At 38.6% G+C, this 25,201-nt stretch overlaps 1 protein-coding gene and 1 pseudogene across 2 annotated transcripts in view; both read right to left on the reverse strand.

Moving 5' to 3' along the window:
• SUGCT (succinyl-CoA:glutarate-CoA transferase) overlaps window positions 1-25,201 on the reverse strand; it is a 700,241-nt gene that overhangs the window by 115,722 nt on the left and 559,318 nt on the right. The window contains 1 exon segment of the mRNA XM_011944524.1: window positions 2,724-2,787. Within this exon segment, the coding sequence (XP_011799914.1) occupies window positions 2,724-2,787 (64 nt within the window).
• On the reverse strand, window positions 22,196-23,043 carry LOC105513591 (annotated as a pseudogene). The gene has a single exon (XR_001002054.1). The product of XR_001002054.1 is annotated as a 60S ribosomal protein L7a pseudogene (transcript).

Genomic DNA, 25,201 nt, shown 5'->3' on the forward strand with positions numbered 1-25,201 from the left:
AGGAGAGACACATGGATTGGAAATGACTCCAAGCACAGGCAGAAGCTAAACCTGGCCAGACCTGGAACTAGAAGCAAAGCTACCCAGCTGAGTCCAACCTATATGAAACTTCCGAGTTAATCTGCATGCATGGGATAAACAAATGCTTATGTTTGAAAACCATTAAGAGCTTGAGGTTATTTCTTACACAGCATTCTTGTTACAATGGCTACCTGATACATTTATAAATTAAAGTGGGCAAAAGAAATATTCTTCCCTTCTAGCAATCTGTAAAGAATATTTCCTTCCTCCTGAGATTTAGCTTTCATTTATTTACAATGAAAGTCAGCAAATTCATGCCTGATTGAAAGAGTGTTACCTCCAATGAGTTCATTCTAGGTTGACCACTGACTTTTTTCCTCATTATCATGCTGACAATCATATTGACTTTCAAATGCTTACCCTTTCTCTAATGTGTTGGGGATACCAACCCCTGTATGACCTCATCTGTAAACTTGTGGGGTTAAGTGATCACTGGTTCTTCAGGGCCCAGACTTCCAAGGAGATATGTGTGGAAGATCACAGCATGGTGGGCAGAGGAGGAAAGCTAAACAATAGGAGTGCTAACCTATCAATCAGCATAACTCTGCTTCCATCTGTGTTAGCTATGGATTCTTCATGTGGAAAATCAGTTTTACTGTTTAAATACCAAAAACTACTAGACCAGATGTTTTCTAAAGTCTTCTAATACTCAAAGCCCTATGATTACATTTTTATTTTGACCACTCCCTTCTCTTTATTTCTATTCCCATGACCCTAATTGAAGACACTATCACCTAAACTCCTGTATCACTTCCTAACCTGACACTTGCTTTAAGCTGTAAATTGTGTCATTTTATTCCCCTACTTAAAATGAGAGAAAATCCAACTTTAACGGGGTCCCCAGGCTCTCCCTATCGCTCCAGTTCCCCAGCTTTCATCCTGGCTTAGAACACACCCCACTCTTCATCACCTTGGGGTTTTCTCCCATGCTGTTCCCTCTGCTGGAAATGCTCGTCCTCTATTCTTTGTGCCCTTCAGTGTCATGTTATAAGTCGGCCTCTCAGACAGACTTTCTTGGATCACCTAAACTACAGAAGGCCCCACCTGATCCCTATCATTCTCTATGACAGCACATTCTTCTTTCTTTCTTTGCACTTATGACTTACAGTTATGGAAACATTTGTTGGTTGTTACATTATTCAACTTCCTATTAAGTATCAGCTCCAGGTGGACTGGGCTGAAGTTGTCTGGTTTATTTTTGTATTTTTAGGACCCAAAGCAGTACCTGGCACATAGTATATATGGAATAATATAGATGAGTGCATGAACTAATGAACTTCTTAGCTTTTGTCAACATTTTTTTCTACCGCTTTTCTACATCACATAACATTTCCCTAGAACATGTGATCTCAGTCTTTCATTTGCTTATACCTGCTCTCTTAGTTACCTTCCTTAAACCATGCATAATGTTCCTTATGTTCTTGAACATTAGAATTTTCTCTTCAACTTTCTTTATTCATCATACTTCCCTTTTCTTACTCCTTTCATGTGCGAATGGTCACTATCTGGTAGGTTATGGGAGATTATTATAAAGCTGATCCCAAATTTTAGAATTAGATTCTATTTAGGATAAAATTAACAAGAATAGTCCTTCAATAAATGAGACCAGATACCTATAGAAGTAAATACTCTATGCCACCTGACTGAGGTGACTGAGGAGTTTGGCAAATACCTAAATTTCAAGTAAGATGACCAGGAAATGGTTTTAGGAAGAAACAATAACAAAAAGTATATCCTAGCTAATTTCATTGACCTCCATCAGAAGAAAAGAAAAAAATAAAAGAAGTGCTTGGTTTGTGTATAGCCTAGAAAATATGGACACAATGAACAAATAATGTGGAACTCCATTGCTGCAATATGGATTTTCCAGCAATGCCTGGAATAGAGAAACAACATATCTGATAAAGGTAATATTACGATTATCAGAGAAATGAAGGCTGTGGGAGGGAAATGTACTGGTCACAAGCTCTCACTATTGTTTAAATGCACCACCTAAGAGGATGCTTTGAGAGTAGGCATGAGGCTACTGGCTGCTGAGATGAGAGCTCCCTCTGCAAGTGAAGAAGCTGGCATTTCGGCTTAGGCAGCGGTCTCTGGTGAGTTGGTTTAGTATGAGTCAACTTACAAAAATTCAATCTATTCTGGGTGTACTGAAAACATTTAGTTTCTTGATCTGTAAAGCCAAGATCCATACCTTAAACCACAGTTCTGAAAGAAAAAGGCCGAGCCTGGGCAGTCAGTAGCCTTCTTTGGACTCCAAGTATATCTTGCCTGGCTTTCTTTCCAATTCTCATATGAACCACACTCTATTTCTTGTTATTGGCCATACCTATTACTATCAACCTGTTGATAATTACATGATGTACTTTCGTGAGCACGTGATTACACAAAATGAAATTAAGAAATGCGAGTGTTTTTTTGTCACTGTGGCAATCTGACACTCCTTAGAACTAAGACACAATGCCGTAGTCTCATCATACATTTCTGTGAGTGCAGTCCTAGCATTCCCCTTTTACTCAAAGTTATAAATTTGGATAATGTCTTGGAAAGTTGTTTGGGAGCTCATAAACTACCTGTAGTAAACAGCATATGGGACAATTAATAAAGAAAGGTGTCAGAGAAAATACCAAAACTTTTCAGACCTGGGACGGAAATCTTCCCCGCAGTCGGATGCTCCATTTCCATAATAAGGCCGTTGTGTAATACCTGAAAAGGCAAAAACAGAGAGAAAAATAACCTACAAAATAAAACAATCTTCAATTACAAGGCATGGATAGTCATCTATTCAGTCAACATCAAAGAAAGATATGGCAAAACACAGAGATGTTTAAAATGTTCATTTGATAGTAAATATTTGACATAAAAATGTTTCATCTTATAATACACCAAAGGAAGCCAAAAAAGACTAGAGGATTCATGGACTAGAAAACATTTCAATAAGACCTTCCCACTCTTAAAATTTTTATTTGCCCCTAAATATAGCAGATGATTTCCTCTCGTTCATCTATGGATGCTCCCCTAATATTAAAGCTCAGCCCTTTCCTGCATAATCTTATGGCAGGACTCGGCCAAGGTCAAGAAATAGCACCTCGAACAGAGCAGCACACTGGGGTGGTACACATGCTCCTGGAAATCTGTGCAGCAGAAGGTATGGGGAGTCAGTCTGTTTGAAGAATAAATCAGTCACCGAAGGCTCGGTGACTGCTGGAGGTGGAAAGATTCAAGGCTGCTGTGACAAGCAAATGAGCAGCAGACAGCAAATCCAGAGGAGACCCAGGTCAGAGCCGTGCACAGGGAAGCTGAACCAGGAACGTTTTCAATGGTGGTCAAGACCTTAAGCAAAAGACTAGAGTTCAGAAACAGGATTCCAGGATACTGGAGTAAAAAAGCCAGAGACTTCATCCCAGAGGGCTGATTAGGTTCTCATGCAATGGTGAGGCAAGAAATTTAAAAAATAATAATAAAATAAAATAAATTTTTCCATATTAAATTAATTTATTTCAAAGACAATAATAAGTATATTTTTATAAATTTTTATTCTCTATAATAACTTCAAATATGCTATTTTATCTAAAAAATACAATAAAATCATAAAAAACCTAAACAAACCTAAAACTACAATTATCTAAACACCATAATAAAAATCATAAAATAAACCAATACAAAACTCTTTAAAACAAAACCCAAATAATAAACATCTAAATTACTTAACAAGAATCATATATAATCCTAAATTATAAACCTATTTTAATTTAATTAACTATCTTTATCCTGCCTCTATATCCCTACTTTCACACACTATAAACTTACTTCAAACTAACCCACCCCCTTTTATAAAATATATATAAAAATCAAATGCTATCTTTATTCTAAACCCAACCTTTAAACACTAAATCTACTGAATCTAAATACACTCAATAATAAAAAATACCTTCCTTTATATACCCCAGAATCTCTCTCTAATCCTCCTAATCCCACAACAATGGGACCTAGACAGGTATCTAATGTCCCATCAAGAACATAAGGTAGCCTTGGCTTGGGATTAAGATCTACGGCCAGTTACTAGTGCAGGGACATTCTACCAGTGCCTGACAAGAGAAATATACTTGATGCTGAATCACTTGACTGCTGAAATGAAGCAACTTAAATCCCTGGCAAATGAAGGCTGGAATGTTTCCCGGGGGTAGGCAAAAAGACAAAATCTGCAGTGCCCTCCAACTATAAGTGGTGGATGAGCTGAGGGCATGGAACCAAATTCTGGAATATAAGTGTTGAATTATTAGAGGCAAAATGTTCTGTGATACACAAATAGAAATGCTACTTTTTTTTTTTCTTTTTTTAAAACAACAACAACAACAAAAAACAATTGGAGGTTACTTGGTTATACTGTCTCAAAGAATCCAACATCTATTACTGGAACTTCAGTAAGACATTTATGGGTATCTTACCTATAAATTGTGTTTCACCTGCACTATCTTACATTTATGGGTATCTTACCTATAAATTGTGTTTCACCTGCATTATCTACCAAGCAGAGAACCTCTCTCTTCCTGTCCTGTACGTGCATCTAAAGGACAGAAGTATTTCAGTGGCACAGTAATCTTACAGACCACAATTTCATGCCAGCATCCGAAAGAGTGGCGGTTACAATGGTTCTACAGCATTTTGAGCTTCAGGTAAAAGTAAGATTTGCCTATCTACCTTCTTACCATAATCTATTCACAGAGTAAAAGAGCATGGAATAAGGAAACTAATAAAATGTTTTCTCACTTTGCTAAACTCAGAGAAAAAGCTTAAATTTCTTGGGTTTTATTCATTTCTAGTGAGTTTTTGGTCACATCATAAAATAAATCATCAATAAGACAACTTCATGGGTGACTTTTTAAGTGTAGAACTACAGTTTTGCTATGGCTAAATATTCTGGCTGTGCCTGGTTCCTTTCGGAATGGTTACCACTTTTTGGGTGATGCTCTTTAAACAACGATGTCAACCTCCCTCATTGAGGATGATAACACATCACACAGAGATTCTTTCTTTTGGGATCACCGGGTTTGTACTCAAGAGCTGGCCAGATAAAATTCTCGCCAGTGTTAGAATTGTGCTATAATTTAATTCTGGTGTGGCTCGTTCTCAGCACCCGCCCAGCACAGCTTCCTCCTATGTGGGGGTGGGGGCTAAATGCCAACGGGAGGTGCTAAATCTCAGTTCTACTGAGGACAGGAACAAAAATACCGAGCTAAATTTCACTCAAAACAATTATCTGCACACTGAATCATTCTTCTCTCCTCGTATCTCTGTTGCCCTCCTGACTACCTCTTTGTAATAACACTGCAGTGCTACTCACGAAAGACAAAAGTGAGTGTTCTTAGCTAAATATAACTTAACTGATAGTGTTGAAATTAATTAACGCTGAATTTTAATCATGTAGCAAACGTTAAGTGTCAAACGTGAAAGGGTAGTTGGTAAAGGTCAAGGGACATATGTCAAAGTTTTGTGAAGCAAAAGCTAGCAGTTGATTGAAATTTTCCACGGAAGCAGTTTAAAGAGTGTACCTTCTCCACCCCTATGCCGACTGCTGTCTATATAGGATATTTTCAGTATGAAACTTTAACCTTATCAATGCCTTTGCATTGAAAACCATTCTGTTTTAAGCAAAAATTTAAATTCTTCTTACGTTCGGCAGAGGAAGTTAACTGCAGTTTCTCATTTGCTGTAGCATGCATGCAATTATGAGGCAAACGGGCTGGTGTGAGCTCCATGTTCAGAAGGAACGGATGTATTCCCCTGCTTGGTTGCCACCCACCTTTTTCTATAAAGTGTGAAGTCCATACGATTCCATAGGCTTTCTTCGCGAATCAGGTCAGAATATCCCACAGAACAATGCGGTCTGTGGCAGTGCTGTCCCTGGAAACCCTGCCTAATGACGTGGAATCTTGGAAAACTCTCCAGCCTTGTTTGTGGGGCGAATCCTGCTCTGCTTAGTAACATATTAGAGGATTTCAGAACCCAGGAAGTCTGTCTGAATTCTGACATAAATCTCTCCTGCTTCATTACCCTTTCAGGTTTTACCCGTTCAACTCCCTTTCATGTTTGACACTTAATTTTGCTACATGATTAAATTTGTCTCCTCTAAACTTCATTGGAAATGAAGGAACTACCTGTTACCACTATTTGCGTAACATGTTTTGGAGAATGGTTACTAAATGTTTCCTTGTTCTTTTCTCCTCTGGCCCCAACACCCCAACCTCTACCACCTTAACCTAGAAATTCAATTTAAAAACGCTTCGTTTTCTGACCAGTAACAATTAACTGCTATAATTTCCCTTAAGATGTTCAAGGCTTGAAGGAGAGTTTCATGCCTTGGTGCTAGGTCTGGCCATTCGGGGCATTCTTTATTGCATATTGAGTTATTTCAATATAAGGCAGGGAATTTCTCTAGAAATTTGTAGTGAATTTTGTCCATTTGGCAATGTCTTTGGATTTTACTGTTTTATCCTTCATTTTACTTATTTTATCCTTCCTAGGTCTTTCATGGTTTAGTAGCTCTTCTAAATTCCATTTCTTCTCCTTGAAATTTCAAAAGCCTATTCTTGACAAGAATAGAATTGTAGACAGTGCGCCAACCTCTTTAGCAAAGTATCAGGCCTATTTAAATAAGGTCTCTCTTTCTTTCTCAAGCATTTTACAGATTGACAGCCTAATGACAGAGTCAAATGGTAATGTATTAATGATGGGGGGAAAGAGTAAAATGTATACCTTAAAGTAATGTGGGAAATAAAAGTTTAAGTGAAAGTAAGAAAGTCTTTTTATAAAGTCCTATGGCAGAAATGGCAGAAGAAAAAAATTTGTAATATAGCGCTAGCAAGACAAAAAATGCAAAAAAATAAACATCGATACCCTTTCTATAGACAGTGAAACTATTTATGGAAAATGAGAGAGGAATATTCAAACGAAAAGACATGAAATTACATACACAAATGATATTTGTAAACACTACACTGTCCTTACACATATCAAAATCAAAGTAATACCATCAATGGCATTAGCAATAATGCACAAAAGAGAACTGACCTATCTATTCACAGTGAATAATGATATGACCTATTCATTCAATTCAACAAACACCATAGCACTCATATGCTAGGCAAAATGAAGAAGCTGGCAGTAAAAAGATGAATGAACCTGCATTAAAAATGTATGTAATTAGAAGAGAGGGTACAGAATAAGAGAGCTTTTTTATAACAGTCATATAAATTGTTATAACACAGTTTAAGCTCCATAACAAAGGAACAAATCCAATGAGGAGCAAGTAAGTAACTCTGCTTATCTTGAAAGAAGCTGATGATTTGTTAGATTAAGATAATATGACTTAGGTCAGGGAGGTTAGTAAAGACCAGAGAACAAAGATAATATTGAAATTAGATGTTAAGGTTAAAAACAACAATGATAAATGTAGTAACAGCAGATGCTGCTCTACAAAACTCCTTAAGGGTCAGGCATTGTGTTAGGAGCTAAAGCTTTGTTCGTTTAATCCTCTCATTAACCAGACTAGGTAGGAAGTATTATCTTCATCTCTACTGATAAGGTGTTAGAAACCTACAGGGGCTATTTGTCCAAGATTTCGTGATTATTAAGTGGCTGATCTTGGATTATAATTTAGGTGTGTCTAACTTAGCCAGATTCCTGGCAGTTGGAGAGAAAAAAAAAATGGAAAAGCATTATTTGATTTACCATTAAAATAACTAGTTGATGTGGTCAATTCTGTAAAACAAATTAGTCACTTCAGTGGGGAAAGAAAATCAGTCGAACAGATTACATGGCACCATGTGATCCTATTAGTTAATAAACTGACCTGCACCATTGCAGGTAGCCAAGGATACTCTGGCACCACAGATACAAAGGCTGTGAAAATTAGAAGGATTTGAAGGGAATGGACCCAGAGGGTGATACTGAGCAAGGCACTTAGGTACTCTAAGGCTCAAAACACTCATCGGTGGCCAGGCATGGTGGCTCACACCTTTAATCCCAGCACTTTGGGAGCCGAGGTGGGTGGATTGCCTGAGTTCAGGAGTTCAAGACCAGCCTGGCCAATATGGCAAAACCCCACGTCTACTAAAAAAAAAAAAAAAATTAGCCAGCCATAGTAGTGTGTGCATGGTGGTGTGCACCTATAATCTCAGCTACTCGGGAGGCTGAGACAGGAGAATTGCTTGAACCCAGGAGACAGAGGTTGCAGTGAGTCAAGATTGTGCTACTACACTCCAGCTTGGGTGACAGAGAAAGACTCCATTTCAAAAAAAAAATTTAAAAAATTAAAAAAATAGAAAATTTAAAAAAAAAAGCATATCAGTAAAAAGGGGATAATAATATCTCTTTCTAAGGGAAGAAGGGAGATGATGAGTATAAAGCTCTGAGCATAGGCCCTGGTGCAGAGTGTGCTCACAAGAAGTGGCAACTGTTTTTCCTGTTACCAATAGACGGGGTTCAAACTCTGGCTCCATCAAGTTCAAGATGTGTGGCTTTGGGTACATTCATTGAACACATATTAAATGTACTAACAGTAATGAATGATAATTAACAATAAGCCTTAAATACATATTAATGTTCCAGGCATTGTTAAGTGCTGAGGAAAAACTGGGTCACAGAAAACTCAAGGTCATGCCCTCAAGAAGCTTACTGCCTTTTAAGGGAAACTTTCTAATTAAGCAGAAACCACTGGTCTGTTATTGTTACATAATATTATCTGTTTTGTCCCCTGCTATATGCCCAGTGCCATGAATGTTATCTGGCACTATCTGGTAGATGCTCAATAAACATTTACTGAATTTTTTAAAATTAAATTGAATTAACTGAGTAAGTTGCAGGTAGCTCCTTTTGGTTTCTTTGTTTTACAGAAGTAGGGGGGAGTGCCCTTGTTTTAAAATTTAATGAATGCCTAGAGTTCTCTAGACACAAAATTGTTTTACTGAATTTCCAAAATACAGTCATTTTTAGGAACTTAGATATCAAGTTCCAGTGTTGCCTTGAAATTTCTGCAGTTTTCTAAAGCAGCTTCCAGCTGATCTTAAATCTGCCATATACACTGTACATATTTTAAGACACTCCAGAGGCCATGCTGAGAAGCTCTGCATGGACAATGGTCATTATCAGTAAAGGAAAGCCAAGAAACATGGGCATGCACATTTATACATGTGAATGAAATTAATCTACTCAACTTGAAGAAAACAATTACAGAATTCTTCATTAGGAATACTCAGAAAACCATTTCTAAAACACACAATATTTTACTAAGCAAAAAACACTGGAGTAATATTCTTTATTTCCCATTTTAGCAATTTAGTCATTCCTTTAGCATAATAGGAAAACAACCTTGGAATAATATTTGAAAGGTTACACAACTGAAGGCAAAACTTACCATGAATATATTAAAAAGCTAATTCACCTATTTCTGAAAACTGTGCCCTCAAAAAATGCAAAAGCAACATAAATTCATGAAAACAAATTGACATGAAAATCCCTAACTTTACTTAGATCAGGGGTCCGCAAACCGGTACCATGGTCCATGGTATCAGGGGTCCGCAAACCAGTACCAGTCCATGGCCTATTAGGAAGCGACCTGAACAGCAGGAGGTGAGTGGTGGGCAAGGAGCAATTATTACCAAAGTCCTAGGAAAGTTTTTTTGTAAACTTTTTAAAAAGTTTATTTTAAAATTTATATGGAAAGATAACAGCCTCAGAATGGCTTAGACAATCATATAAATAAAAAAGTAAGAGATAATTACTCTATCTGATATTAAGATATACTATATAACTGCTAAACACTAAGTAGGTACTAGGAGAATATCACATTGGCAGAGAGACAGACACATAAATCAATAGAACAACAGAGAACTCAGAAACAGATCCACACAAATATGTCCAAATAATTTTTGACAAAGGTACAAATGCAATAGAGGAAGTAATATAGCCTTTTTGACAAATGGCACTGAAACGTGTATCGGAACTGGGGGGAGAAAGAATCTCAACATAAAGCTCACACTGTAAAAAATTAATTCAAAATGCATCATAGACTATAAAATTTAGGAAAATAAACAGGAAAATATTTATATAAATATTTAAATAATAAAATAAACAGGAAAAACCATGGTACACCCATATTATGAAATACTCCTTGGCAATGAAAAGGAACAAACTATTGATTCACACAACAACCTGCATCAATCCTAAAGGAATTGTGCTGAGTGAAAAACGCCAATCCAAAAGATTACATAGTATATGATTTCATTGAACATAGCATTCTTGAAATGACAACATTCTAGAAATAGAGAACAGATTGGTGGTCTCCAGAAGCTAGAGGAAAGATGGGAGTGGAGGGAAGGGAGGTGCAGCATGTGGCTATAAAAGGGCAACAGGAGACATTTTCATGGTGATGGAACTCTTCTCTATCTTGACTATATCAAAGTCAATGCCCTCAATGTGATACTGTAGTATAGTTTTGCAAGAAGTTACTATTGGGGAACAGGGCTACATGGGATCTCTCTGTATTATTTCTTGTAAGTGCATGTCAATCTATAATTATCTCAAAATAAAAAGCTTTTTTTAAAATTATGGTCTCCTGGGGGATAATGTAAGAGGGGACTCAATTTTATTTTCTCAGATAGAACTATATTGATGAATAGAGTTTTAGTAGAAAACATTTTTATCTTGTGCCTAATTTTAAAGGAAATGTACTTAATGCCTCATCACTGAGTATGTTTGTGACAAGGAATAATGGGCATACTTTATCAAGTTATAGAATCTATTCCTAGTTTGATGAGAAATTTTATTATAGATGTTTATTTAGAGCAAATGCCTTTTAGTCCATCTACTGGGAGGATCATATAATTTTTCTCCATTAATCTGATCACTTACAACTGCAGTAAGTGATCAAATTTATTGTCTTGTATAATTTTAGAATAATTACCTCTTTCAGGTGAATTCAAATTTTTGTTGACATGAGGTGACTTGAACAGTAATGCATTTTGTTTTAAAGTTGGTAGCATCTAACATTACTAAAGCTACACTGGCTTCATTTTGGTTTGTATGTTCTTCATACATCAGTTTTTAACCTATAATATGCAACCTTTCTAAGTTTTTAGTTTTAGGTGTATCTCTTGAAAATAGAAAATAGCAGGATTTATTCTATCTTTGCCTTTTAACTGAAAAGTTTACTGCATTTACATGAATTGACATTTTTGATATGTTTGAATTCATTTTAGAATCTTACTTAGTGCCTATTTTTGGCCTCCTATAAAAAAAATTCCCATTTTGCCTTATTTGAGATTGATTGAGATTGTTTCCTCACATTTACTAGTTTGAAGATATATACCTTATCAAAAGGATATTCTTTTTTTTTTTTTTTTTTAAGATGGAGTCTTGCTCTGTTGCCCAGGCTGGAGTGCAGTGGCACGATCTTGGCTCACTGCAACCTCCATCTCCCGGGTTATAGTGATTCTCCTGACTCAGCCTCCCAAGAAGCTGGGATTACAGGTGCCCGCCACCACCCCTGGCTAATTTTTGTATCAAGATGAAATTTTTTTCCTTCAGAAGTCTTAACATGCATATTTAACTTAACAAAATAAAAATTTAATCAATACCAGTTATCCCCATAACAATTATATGCCAGAATCTAATTATCTCCCTACCAATTTATATGCCAGATGTTTTCAAATTTTCTTGGTTCCCCGTATTTTTTGTCTCTGTACATTTTTCATAATGTCCTTAGGCACAAAGGAATACTGTTTTGTGTATTAAGTAGTATTGCTTTGTTTATTAAGTAATTAAAAACAGTATGTATTCATATCCTAATAACTGAGTAGTCATTTGAAAAAATAATAGACATAAATTATAATAAAAGAAAAAATAATATCCTTATTTGATTCTTAGCCACTATTACTTCCTAACAGTATATGTACACCTGTTAGGCACAGCAAAACTTCAGTCTTGGAATTGAATCAGATATCTCCATCCATATTTCTTGTTTTATATTGATTTTTTCTTGGTACTTGCATTTTTTTCATAGCTACATCTATCCAAAAACCGAGTTTGATCAAATATGTTTATCAAAGGAATGTAGAGTGATTCAATGTCGAAGCTGTGAACTTGAACACACTCTGTGCTGTGTCCAACATACATTGCCCTGTTTCCCTAGAAATTATAAACATCCTGCAGTGCCCCTGCGCAGTCACTAGGATGTCATGAGTGCCTCAGTACATAGTTTGAGAACCACAGTCACCTGCAATTGGGTTCAGCATTTTGATTTTCTGTTTTTTAAATCTGGAAATCATTATTATCAATACTGTTTTTCAAAATCAATGATTTTTAGCTTACTGTATGTTTATCCTAATTTTTGATGCCCCTGTTTTTTTTTTTTTTAATTTTAGGCTTTCCTTTAGCAGCCATATTCTCTCTTCCTGTAGAATGTTCTTTAGAATTTCCTTACTCGTCTGTTCAGAGTAAGTTCCATAGTAAGCTGGTTTTATTTTCCCGGAAGTTACTTTGCTTCCAATCTAAAAGAGTTGTATTGGTTGTACATTTCTAAGCTGACAGTTATCTTCTGTTGGCATACTGATGATATTTTTCCATTGTCTTCTGAGTTTCACTATTGTTTTCAAGAAGTCGGCCATGATTCTAATTGTGATTGCTTTGTAGGTAATCTGTATATTTTTCTCTGGTTGATTTAAAGATCTTCTCTATGTCTTCTGTTTTCTACAGTTTAACCTCCATCAGTCTAAACCTAAATACCTTTTTATTTAATCTATTTAATTTTTACTTAATCCATGTAGTCTTTAGGACTTCCTAAGTCTGAAAAATTATGTCTTCAAAAGTTTTGGAAAATTCTTAAGCATGGTAAAATATTGCCTCTGCCTACTCTCTCTAGCTTCCCCTGGAACTGCATTTATATATATATACATTTATATATATACATAATGTATATATATATAAATGTATATATATAAATGTATATATATAATATAAGATATAATACATTATATAAACATTATTATATATAATAAATTACATATATAAAATTAATGAAAATTTTAGCTATGTATTAGATGTGATCACTCTATATTAGTCTCTGCCTCTCTTGTTTTTCCTCTGTGTGTGTGTGTGTCTCTCTGGGTTGAGTTGTAATTAATTTATTCAGATCTACGTATCCCATCATGAATTCAATCTTCTATCTAATCTACCATTGCTGTGCAGTTGTTCTTAATCCATAGATGATTTGCATTTTATTTTTCTAAGTGCTTAAGGGCACCTCTGAAATAGAACCAAATTAAACTTAATTTTCTGTTTGGTGGTTTTGGGCCACCAAGTAGAATTAATTACTCTCCTATATATAGGACAGTAGATTTGTAGCTAGCTCATCTCCTCACCCCAGAAAAATGAGAGATTTTCTTTTTAGGTATTTCCTTCAAGAGCCACAGTCAAACAGGTTAGAATATCTACTGTTTCCTTCTCCAGTCTTCAGTCAGTGGCAGGTTTTAAAATTTGTTTGCTTTCTTTTTTGTTTTGTTTTTTACCTAGTTCATCCACTGATATTGCTGACTTTTGGATGTCCAATCTTTATTTTGAAGTTTCCATTCTATCTTCCATCTAGTGTGGACTTCGGGATTCTTGTTATATCCTCATTTCTTATGGCCCACAAAGTTCAGGTTCTAAGCCAGAGTATTAGCAAATGAGGGCTCTAGTGCCTGCTTCTCTGCATGCATGTTTTCTAATCATTTTTCTACTGGCAGGATTTCTCTGGTCATATAGTCCCCCATACTGTCAGAAACAGAGGTCCTCCAGATGTCACTGCATCCTCTTTTTTTTTTTTTTTTTTTTTTTTTGTGAGATGGAGTCTCGCTCTGTCGCCCACGCTGGAGTGCAGTGGCCGGATCTCAGCTCAGTGCAAGCTCCGCCTCCTGGGTTCCCGCCATTCTCCTGCTTCAGCCTCCCCAGTAGCTGGGACTACAGGAGCCCGCCACCTCGCCCGGCTAGTTTTTTGTATTTTTTAGTAGAGACGGGGTTTCACCGTGTTAGCCAGGATGGTCTCGATCTCCTGACCTCGTGATCCGCCCGTCTCGGCCTCCCAAAGTGCTGGGATTACAGGCTTGAGCCACCGCGCCCGGCGCATCCTCTTTAAGATACATTTGAAGTCTTAATTTGGTGTTCCAACCTTTCCCAAGACTAAGTAGCCCAGAAAATAAGAAAAATAACAACTACTAAATCAAAGAGGAAATACAATAGAATCCAGTGAAATACAAAGGTGATTTATGAGCTTTAAAGTCAGGATATTTGAAGTCCAGACTTACATCTTTAATTCTATCCTTCTTGGCAGTGGGGCCTTTAATTAAGTTATCCCAGAACCAAACTACAAACTTTCAAGTTAAGAAAGCATTCTTTCCCCTCCAGCACAGGAGTCTGCAAAGTCCTGTGAAGGGAACCATTCCAAGTGGTCGTCAGCAGGGTAATTCTGTGTGTGCTGTCTTCACTTAGCAAGAACCAAATAACTCCTTCTTTCTTAGGAATTTTCTAGTAGCCCAGTGGAAAACCTGTGAGTTTTGATTAGTCCTAAGAACAGGTCAGGAGGTTGTATACATATTATATTTCTGACTGGATTTAGTTCTCTCTTCCCCAGAGACTGAAGATTCTAGGCAATAATTTGGGAGTCCAGTCTAAGAAGCAGAAGCTATCTACTTTATTAATGAAATGATGCTTCATCCTTTCCAGAAGTCATTAAGGCAAACATTTTTCTTATTATTTTACATTGGTTGATCAAAAACTCATCACTTAAATGTCTGCCAACCATTCTATTTTTTTTTGCAGGGAACAAAGTAATAAAAGAGAGTAAGGAGGAAAAAAAGTCAGTTGGACAAAAATATGGCATAACAAAACAAAAAAAAATGCACATGGATTCTCTGAATGGGCAGAGTTCTCTGTGTGACTTGTCAGGGTTGGACAGTCCAACCAGCACGAATGTAAAGCAAGGACAGAGTGAGTGTGAGAGGACCATACTTGACACTTGCCTAATACCGAGGTGGCAATTTGCATGCACTAAGACACAGTGAAATAGATTTTTCATTATTATCTCTATTTTATATATGAAGACATAGATTTGAGGAGGTAAAATGTAATAATGTAAGTTAAAGTAAAATGTGTCTATCTGACAGCAGAGCCTATGATCTTTCTACCACACTTGTGTTTATCTCGAAAGTGTTCAGTACAACTTTCCACTATAATAAGATTCTAGTATTGCTGATCTGGGTGCAACATGGACATAAGAAGAAAGAGTCACTGGAGACACAGAATATTCCAAACGATTGCCATTAGCAATTTGTCATTTCTTCTGCTGGTCCAAGTGCTGCCTGAGAAAATCAGGTATAGTAAGATGTAAGTAATCTTTTATGGAGACCTTCCTCTCTGTCTCCTTGAGGGTAGTGTGTTGTAAACTCTACTGAAATTAAATCTCCTTTGGGATTGAATTGCAACAAGGCATCTCCTTATTTGATGTAGCAAAGCTTTCCCTTAGTAAGTCCACAGGAATATGAAGGATGTAACAAAACACTAACTAACATCTGCTTCCTTAACAAATTTTCTTTCTTTCTTTCTTTCTTTCTTTTTTTTTTTTTTTTTTGAGACAGAGTCTCGCTCTGTCACCCAGGCTAGAGTGCAGTGGCCGGATCTCAGCTCACTGCAAGCTCCGCCTCCCGGGTTTACGCCATTCTCCTGCCTCAGCCTCCAGAGTAGCTGGGACTACAGGTGCCCGCCACCTCGCCCGGCTAGATTTTTGTATTTTTTAGTAGAGACGGGGTTTCACCGTGTTAGCCAGGATGGTCTTGATCTCCTGACCTCGTGATCCGCCCGTCTCAGCCTCCCAAAGTGCTGGGATTACAGGCTTGAGCCACCGTGCCCGGCCAACAGATTTTCTTAATAAAGTCATACATGCCAAATATGTTTAAGACTCATTATCACTCTTGATACAGTATGATAGAAGTTTAACCAGGAAAGGTTTTCAGCATCAGGAAGCTACAAAGGAAACGATGTCGTGGCACATACAATATCTGAACAGTCACAAGGCCGAGCAGCGGTTGATAAATGTGCAGATTACTCAGTCCTCTGCCATGAGGAAGCAATATCATTTGTTTGCTTTATGTCAGCTATTCTAGAGAACCATAACACCACAGGGGGCAATCAAGTGACAGTCCTGTGGCTACAGAAAGACATGGACACTGCACATGGCATCCTCCTGGTGCCTGATTCATTATGCCAAAAATTTGCTCAGGCTCAAAAAGGCCAGAACCATTATGATAATTAACATGTTTCTAAGACTTAAAAAATTCAATAAACTCAAGTGTTTTCATTTTACATTTTGGTTTGCTTTTCCTGGGAATTTGTGTGGATGGGGAAATACTTTGCTTGTTGCAGGCAGATAGATGCATGTTTGCTCTAGGCCAGGGGATAAGGAGAACTATTTTAGGAAGGAGCCTGTGTGACCAGGCCTGGGGGAGATAATATTGGTAAGTCAGAGCTCAGTCACTGATAACTTTGTGGGCAAGTGACCCTTTGGATATGCCAAGAGATGTTATCAGGGAGAAAGGGTTGAGTTATGTATATGTAATTCTGGCTTACACTAGTTGGAGTGTGGGGCAGAGGGGTAGAGATGGAAATACATAGAAACTAAAATGAAGGGACATGAGTCCAGTCAGGAGTCAAGCCTGAATTTCTCTCAGACACATTTGTGTTCCCAGCTGACTTGGCTCACAATTTCTTTTTTGTTTGTTTTTTTGAGATGAAGTCTTGCTCTGTTGCCCAGGCTGGAGTGCAGCAGTGCAATTTCAGCTCATCTTTGCCTCCTGGGCTCAAGTGATTCTCCTGCCTCAGCCTCCCAAATAGCTGGGATTACAGACACGCGCCACTATCCCTGGATAATTTTGTATTTTTAGTAGAGTGGGGGTTGCACCATGCTGGCCAGGTTGGTCTCAAACTCCTGACCTCAAGTGATCCACCCACCTTGGCCTCCCAAAGTGCTGAGATTACAGGCATGCTGACTCACAATTTCAATCAGGTGTCATCAACCTGCCTTACAGACACACTGTTTCAGCATGGATATCACACTATCACATCTCAACACCCAACCAAAAAAGTGGTTCCTGCCTCTGCCCTGCTTGAGTATCAGGGAGAATGCTGCCTTCTGAGTTCCAGCTGTGTGGTGTGTCTTCTTATTCAGATCCAGGCTTTATCTTTTGGGCCTGACACTTGACACTGCCACACTGGTTTGGACATTTTGCTTTTGCCCAGAATAAAGACTTTCCTTGAAGTTGAACCTATGTCCAATGCCCACCTCACTTTGCCTAGTCCTTGAATCCAACCTTACACTGCCTATAACAGGTTGAATAATGGTCATCCAAAGATCTCAAGTCCCACTCCTAGATTATGTTACCTCATTTAGAAAAAGAGTCTTTTCAGATGGGATTAAATGAAGGATTTTAAAATGGTGCAATTACCCTGGATTATGGGAGTGAGACCCAAATGCCATTGCCAAGTGTTCTCATAAGAGAGGCACGGGGAGATGTCACAGATACACAGAAGGGGAAGCAGCAACGTGACCAGCCAGATAGGGAATGGAGTGATGCTGCCACAAGCCAAGGAACGCCTATAGCCTCAGAAGCTGGAAGAGAAAGTAAAGATTCTCCCCTAAAGCCTTCAGAGAGAGTGCAATGCTGCCAACACCTTCATTTTGAATTTCTGGCTTCCAGAACTGTGAGAGAATAAATATCTGTCCCCTTAAGCAGTCCGGTTTGTAGTAATTTGTTACAGCAGCCCTAAAACAAACTGTATCCTAGTTCCCGAGATATACCCACATAGATTATCAGGAGCTAGAATTCTGTTTAATTCATGTACCCCTATCTAAACAAATAACCCCTCCATTTGAAAAACAAACAAAGACCCGAATCAATCTTCTGGTCCAAAAGAGACTGACTTGCTACATAATGCAGAAAGGAATATTTCGAGCAGCACATAATCACGATGAAGTCAACTAGATGGTATTCTATTGCAACTATTTTCATAAAGAAATATTATTGTTTTCATCCTATGTTTCACTCTTTTGGAACTAGCTTTGCCACTCTCAATAACTTGGAAAAACCTAATACTGTTTTCACACCAAATTTACATTTCTTCCACTTTAGCGATTTGTTTTATGCAAATGACCTGAACTCAGGCACAGGTTGGTGATTCCTAGGGTGGCGCGGGTAGGGGTGGGGGTGGTGTGCACCATGTAAATGCAGATTCATGCTATCCTCACTCTTTCGATTCATTTCTAAGCTGTAATTATTTTCTGAGGATTCCTGAAACTGACTTTCTCAAGTTTTTCTTTCAAGTATAAAGGATAATTGATAATGCTGTTTTTTCCTATAAAAAAGAATATTCCAAAACCAAAATAAGGAGATGAGGAACACGTATTTCAAAGAATCCTGATCTTATCTAAAATAATTGTGGACTAGTAGAGGGAACACCTACCAATTTTGGTTCTGCCACCAATCAGATGAGAGGGGTTGAGTAAAATTCTTGTAACTTCTCTGGACTTCTGTCTCTGCACTTTTAAAAACTGCACTGTTATGATTGACCATGTAGCCTTGTTAAGATAATTAGATGAATTGAAATACTTTCACCTAAACACCCTTGAGAAACTGTCAAGGTCAATAGGGCTACCCAAAACTCATTGTCACCCTTCCTTACACCTGCTCCTCCCAAATTCCCTACTGACCACTAGCACTCCCATTCACTCAGTTTCCCATGTCTCACACCTGGGAAATCTCCTTGACTTTGTCCTTTCTAACAACTTGCCACTTTTGTCCTTCAGTCAAGTTAAATTCCTTACCAAGTCTATTACTTGTCCATTCATTGAAGCATTATTCACAATACCAAGATATGAATCAATATTAGGTGTCCATTGGTGGATGTATGGCTTTTAAAAAATTGGTATGTGTGTGTACAATCAAATAATATTCAGTCTTAAAAGAGAAGGTGATTCTGTCATTTGCAACAACATGGATGAATCTGGAGGACATTATGCTAAGTAAAATAAGCCAGGCATAGAAAGACAAGTATCACACGATTACACTCATGTGTGAGATCTAAAAAAGTTGAACTCACAGAAATATAGAGTAGAATGGTGGTTGCCAGGAGCAGAGGGAGAGGGTGGTGGAGAGATATTGGTGAAAGGACACAAAATTTCAGTTAGGAGTAATAAATTCAAGAGATCTATTGTACAACATGGTGATTATAGTTAATAACAACGTATTGCATTTTGAAACTCACTGGAGAGTAGATTTTAAGTGTTCTCACCCACAAAAAAAAAGTACGTGAGGTAATGCAGATATTAATTAGCTCAACTGAGTCATTACACAATTTATGCATATTTTAAAATATCACAGCATATGTAAGAAATATATATAATTATTATTTGTCATTAAAAAATAAAAATAGACTGGGCGTGGTGGCTCACACCTATAATCCCAGCACTTTGGGAAGCTGAGGCAGGTGGATCACTTGAGGTCAGGAGTTTGAGACCAGTTTGGTCAACATGATGAAACCCTATCTCTACTAAAAATACAAAAATTTTTAGTATTTTAAGGGCCTGTGGTGCACACCTGTAATCTCAGCTACTCAGGAGGCTGAGGCAGGAGGATCACTTGAACCTCAAAGGTGGAGCTTGCAATGAGCCAAGATCATGCGATTTGCACTCCAGCCTGGGCAACAGAGCGAGACTCTGTCTCAAAAACAAAAACAAAACAAAACAAAACAAAATACCATCTGAATGAACTCTCCAGCGTTCAAATTCAACCGTGTCATTCCCCTGCTTCATGTTCTTCCCTGGACCCTCTGCATTAGCAGGACCCAGCCAAGCAGCCCAAGGGCACCATTTATATTTTCCTTGGCTTGCACAGTGTTTCATAATCATTTTCCATCTTAATTGCCAAGACTGAAATTTGGAGATTTCACATACAAACCCGGATTTATGAATTTCCATGAAAAATAAAAGGGTCTGGATGCAACCAGACCCTTGGATATAACCTACATGAGCTGAGAGGTAGCTCTTCTCTTTAGCAGTGGCATGTGTTTTCCTGCTTTCCACAGTACCCACCACTCTCACTGCTGGTTACCCCGTATGAGTCTACGAGATAAAGTCCAAAATTTAGCATGGACCAAAGGCCCTCAGATTCCTACCCTGGACTACTTTTCTCATCTCATCCAAATGCAACATCAAACACCTGTAGATTCCTGAACAACATACTCTTTCAAAAAATCTCATTGATTTTTAATATGCTTCCACTTGCCACCACCTCTACCACATCTCCAATGTTATCTTCTTTGCAAATATGTGTCCTGCAAGACTCTACATAAATGACACTACTTTAGTAAAGCTTTATTTGGTCAGCTCAGAACAACTTCTGTGCTTCCTCTTCTAATGCTACACACATTATAGAATTTATGATGTTGGTTTTCCAATAATCTGTGGACATATAGTCCCTGAGAAAAGGGGCCATGCTCACTGACCTTTATATCCCTAGCCTCTAGCACAGTACCTGATATATACAAGTGTTAATATCTGATGGCTAAAACAAACAAACAAAAATGGAGTACTTATCCACTACTTGGCACGCAGCAAGTACTAATAAATTTGGTTTGACTTGGAGTAAATAGTATTAGGTATCACAGACTAGAATTAAATATTAATGAATTTCACTTTGGATCCAATCAAAAGAGAAAGTAATAGCATCATAGTGTAGCGTCTGACTGTAGGCTCTAGAGTCAGACTGTACTGATTAAAATTCTAGCCCAGCTACTTGTCAAAATGCTTTAATTATCTGTAAATAGGAATTTTAACCTGCTTCCAAGGATATTGAGATGATTATATGACTTACAAAACACTGAGGAGCATTTGGCACACAGCATTAAACAAATTTAGATGAGATTATTGTTATTGCAATTATCATTATGGTTATTGTTTTGTTATATAAAGCCTTCTTCATCAAGAAGTCTCCCTTATGTAGCCACTCCACAGACTGGACCTATAGAACAGCACTGTAGTGAGATAGCTATATTCAGAGGTCTTCTATATCACTTACATAAGGTAATATATATATATATATTCAGATAAGTCATAAAGCCTTCATTTCCCATAGATAGGTATTTGAAGAAACTCCTCCTTTTGTTCAGTTCCAACTTAGTCCTATATAAATATATGTAATTGAAGAAGAGCTATTCTAAAACCACAATAAAATACCATCTATCTATAACATATAAATATGTATATATATATTTTTTTCTTTTCTTTTCTTGAGACAGAGTCTCTCTCTGTCACCCAGGCTGGAGTGAAAGGTGCGATCTCGGCTCACTGCAACCTCCGCTTTCCCAGTTCAAGTGATTCTCCTGCCTCAGCCTCCCAAGTAGCTGGAATCACAGGCACCCACCACCACGCCCAGCTAATTTTTGTATTTTTAGTAGAGACGGTGTTTCACCATGTTGGCCAGGCTAGTCTCGAACTCCTGACCTCAGTTGATCCACCCGCCTCAGCCTCCCAAAGTGATAGGATTACAGGCATGAGCCACTGTATCTGGCCTAAATATGCATATCTTTAATAAGGACGTAACTTTCAATGGTGAAAGAAGACATATAATTTTTACCTTGAAGGTAAAGGTGTAAATTTATATAATGGGTTTAGTCAATATATATACAAAAAAATTTATAAATACTCTTTGACTAAACCTAATATTCTTCATCTTTTTTAAGGAGATAATTTTAACAAAGAAAAAAACCTTATGCGTAAAAATGCTCATCTCAGAATACTTGTAGTATTATCTAATTGGTCAGAACCTGTCTAAAACTAGAATAATAAATAATAACACAGATATATGCTAGAACATTGAGGAAATAGTAAAATTATGTTCACAAAGTTGTTTAACAACATGAAAAAGTTACTAAGTAAAAGTGCATAATGTAATTTTGTATTAATAAACGAATCCCCAATATTAAGAGGGAAAAACTGAAAGGAAATTAATACTTCTTTCTTTTTTTTTTTTTTTAAGGAAAATTTGTATTTTAATTATTTTTATGTACAGATAACTCAACAGTGTACATTTAACCCAGCTTAGTGGCAAGTTCTTTAGCCTTTGCCTTTTCAAGCTTGGCGATGCGAGCCACAGACTTGGGACCCAGGACATTGCCGCCCCAGTGACGGCGGATCTCATCGTATCTGTCGTTGTAATTGGTCCTGATAGCTTCCACCAGCTTAGCCAAAGCGCCTTTGTCTTCCGAGTTCACCTGTGTGAAGGCGACAGTGGTACAGGTCTTCCTGTGGACTAGACGGCCCAGTCTGGCCTTCCCCTTGATAATGCAGTAAGGGACCCCCATTTTACGACACAGGGCAGCACGTCGTGTGCAGTCACTACCAGCTGAGCTTTCTTGTTCTCCACCAAGGTGGTGACGGTGTTAACTCCTGCTCGAAGGACAGGTGGTCTCTTAGTGGGGACATCCCCTTTGCCAGCAGCTTTCTTCTCGGCCCGGGCCAACAGCCTCTGCTTCTTCTCTTGCTTTGTCTCTGGTCTGTACTTGTGGGCCAGCTTAAGCAGCTGAGTAGCTGTTTGGCGGTCCAGGACCTGGGTGAACTGGTTAATAGCAGGAGGCACTTTCAGCCGCTTATAGAGGATGGCTCTCTGCCGCTGCAACCTGATATAGCGAGGCCATTTCACAAAGCGGGTGAGGTCTCTTTTGGGCTGGATGTCCTGTCCAATGCCAAAATTCTTAGGTCTTTTCTCAAACAGGGGATTCACCACTTTCTTGGCCTCCTGCTTTTTCACGACAGCAGGGGCCGGAGCCACCTTCTTTCCCTTGGCCTTCTTTCCTTTTGGCATCTTGGGTGGCGGGAGGAGAAAGCAACACTTCTTTCTTAATAGGCACTAGAACTACAACATTTTCCTAGGTTTGCAAAATTCTCTTTCTGCACATAGTAACTAAACATTTCAACTTTATGACCTATGCATTCAGAATTAGACAAAACGTTACATTAAACCGACAAGTACATTGTTTATCAATGATCAAAGTTTGAAAAACTCCGTTCTAATCTGAACTGGAGGGCTATATGGTGAGATACAGTTATTTCTTGCTGAGCCTCAGCACAGATATCAGACATGAAGTACACAACTAAGTTTTAGGTGGAATAGTCTTCATTTGTCAATAAAGGTGTATGATAAAAAAACTATAAAGGCCTTGGAACTTGACTAAATAAAAATTGCTTACAAGAAAGGAGAATGGTCCAATGGGCTAGATTCCACAGCTGAAAATGAAGAAAGATGCTTGGCAAACAGTTTCCAAAATGCTACAGCTTTATATCAACCAAGACTAGGGAATCAACAACTGTGACTTAGAAATGCAAAAGTTAATTTGTATACCTTGGATAAGCTGAAAAATAACTTCCAGGGGACAATAATAATAGATTTCCTGCCAAACAAATCATGACACCTTTGTACATAGCATTGAAAAGTGTACTGTGAAAGGCAAAAAAGGGAAATCTCACAGGTCAAGAAATCCTTGTACAGAGAAAAAGTAACTGCCTTAGCTAACAGTGAGCAAAGGAGTCACTAATAATAACATGACACCATGACTACTAATATATTATTCATTATTTCACAGCCCATAGGGCCTCACCTGTTTCTCCAAACACAATATACGTAGTCATTTTAGCCTTTTCAGTCACACACTACTCTGTCTCAAGAGCTTTGCTTAAGTACCCCATTCATCTTTCTCCTGCCATGCAAGTGTTATGCCTTGTTTATATAACATTCTTTGCGGTCTTAGTGCACAGTCCTTTGGCTATGGGTCCTAACCCCTTCCCTGATGATCCCACTGTTCCTCCCATGAAAATTCTTATTCCAAGCAGCACCTCTGCAGTCAGGTACAGTGTGTGTCCTTATGGTGGCGGTAAGCCAACCCATTGTCGATGCCCTCCCAAAATAGACCTGGCAATTCGGTTGTAACGCCTCAGCTTTTCTTTCACCCCACTCCGAATGTAATCTCTCTTCATGTGTGATTACACTGAAATATAAGATATTGGCCTTTATGAATACCTAAGAAACTGGTAAGTATCTAAAGTATGCAGGGAAAAAGCTTCAGGGGTGGAGCAAGATGGCTGAATAGGAACAGCTCCAGTTTCCAACTTCCAGCGTGAGCGACACAGAAGACCGGTGATTTCTGCATTTTCAACTGAGGTACTGGGGTCATCTCACTAGGGAGTGCCGGACAATCGGTGCTGGTCAGCTGCTGCAGTCTGACCAGCAAGACCTGAAGCAGGGCGAGGCATCGCCTCACCTGGGAAGCGCAAGGGGGAAGGGAATCCCTTTTCCTACCCAGGGGAACTGAGACACACAACACCTGAAAAATCGGGTAACTCCCACCCCAATACTGCGCTGTAAGCAAACGGGCACACCAGGAGAATATATCCCACACCTGGCCGGGAGGTTCCACGCCCACGGAGCCTCCCTCATTGCTAACACAGCAGTCTGCGATCTAACCGCAAGGCAGCAGCGAGGCTGGGGGAGGGGCGCCCACCATTGCTGAGGCTTAAGTAGGTAAACAAAGCGGCCGGGAAGCTCGAACTGGGTGGAGCTCACAGCAGCTCAAGGAAACCTGCCTGTCTCTGTAGACTCCACCTCTGGGGACAGGGCACAGCTAAACAACAACAACAAAAAAAGCAGCAGAAACCTTTGCAGACGCAAACGACTCTATCTGACAGCTGTGAAGAGAGCAGTGGATCTCCCAACACGGAGGCTGAGATCTGAGAAGGGACAGACTGCCTGCTCAAGTGGGTCCCTGACCCCTGAGTAGCCTAACACGGAGACACCCTCCACTAGGGGCAGTCTGACACCCCACACCTCACAGGGTGGAGTACACCCCTGAGAGGAAGCTTCCAAAGTAAGAATCAGACAGGTACATTTGCCGTTCAGCAATATTCTATCTTCTGCAACCTCTGCTGCTGATACCCAGGCAAACAGGGTTTGGAGTGGACCTCAAGCAATCTCCAACAGACCTACAG

The sequence above is a fragment of the Colobus angolensis genome, unplaced genomic scaffold, assembly GCF_000951035.1.
Source record: "Colobus angolensis palliatus isolate OR3802 unplaced genomic scaffold, Cang.pa_1.0 Scaffold232, whole genome shotgun sequence".
NCBI lineage: Eukaryota > Metazoa > Chordata > Mammalia > Primates > Cercopithecidae > Colobus > Colobus angolensis.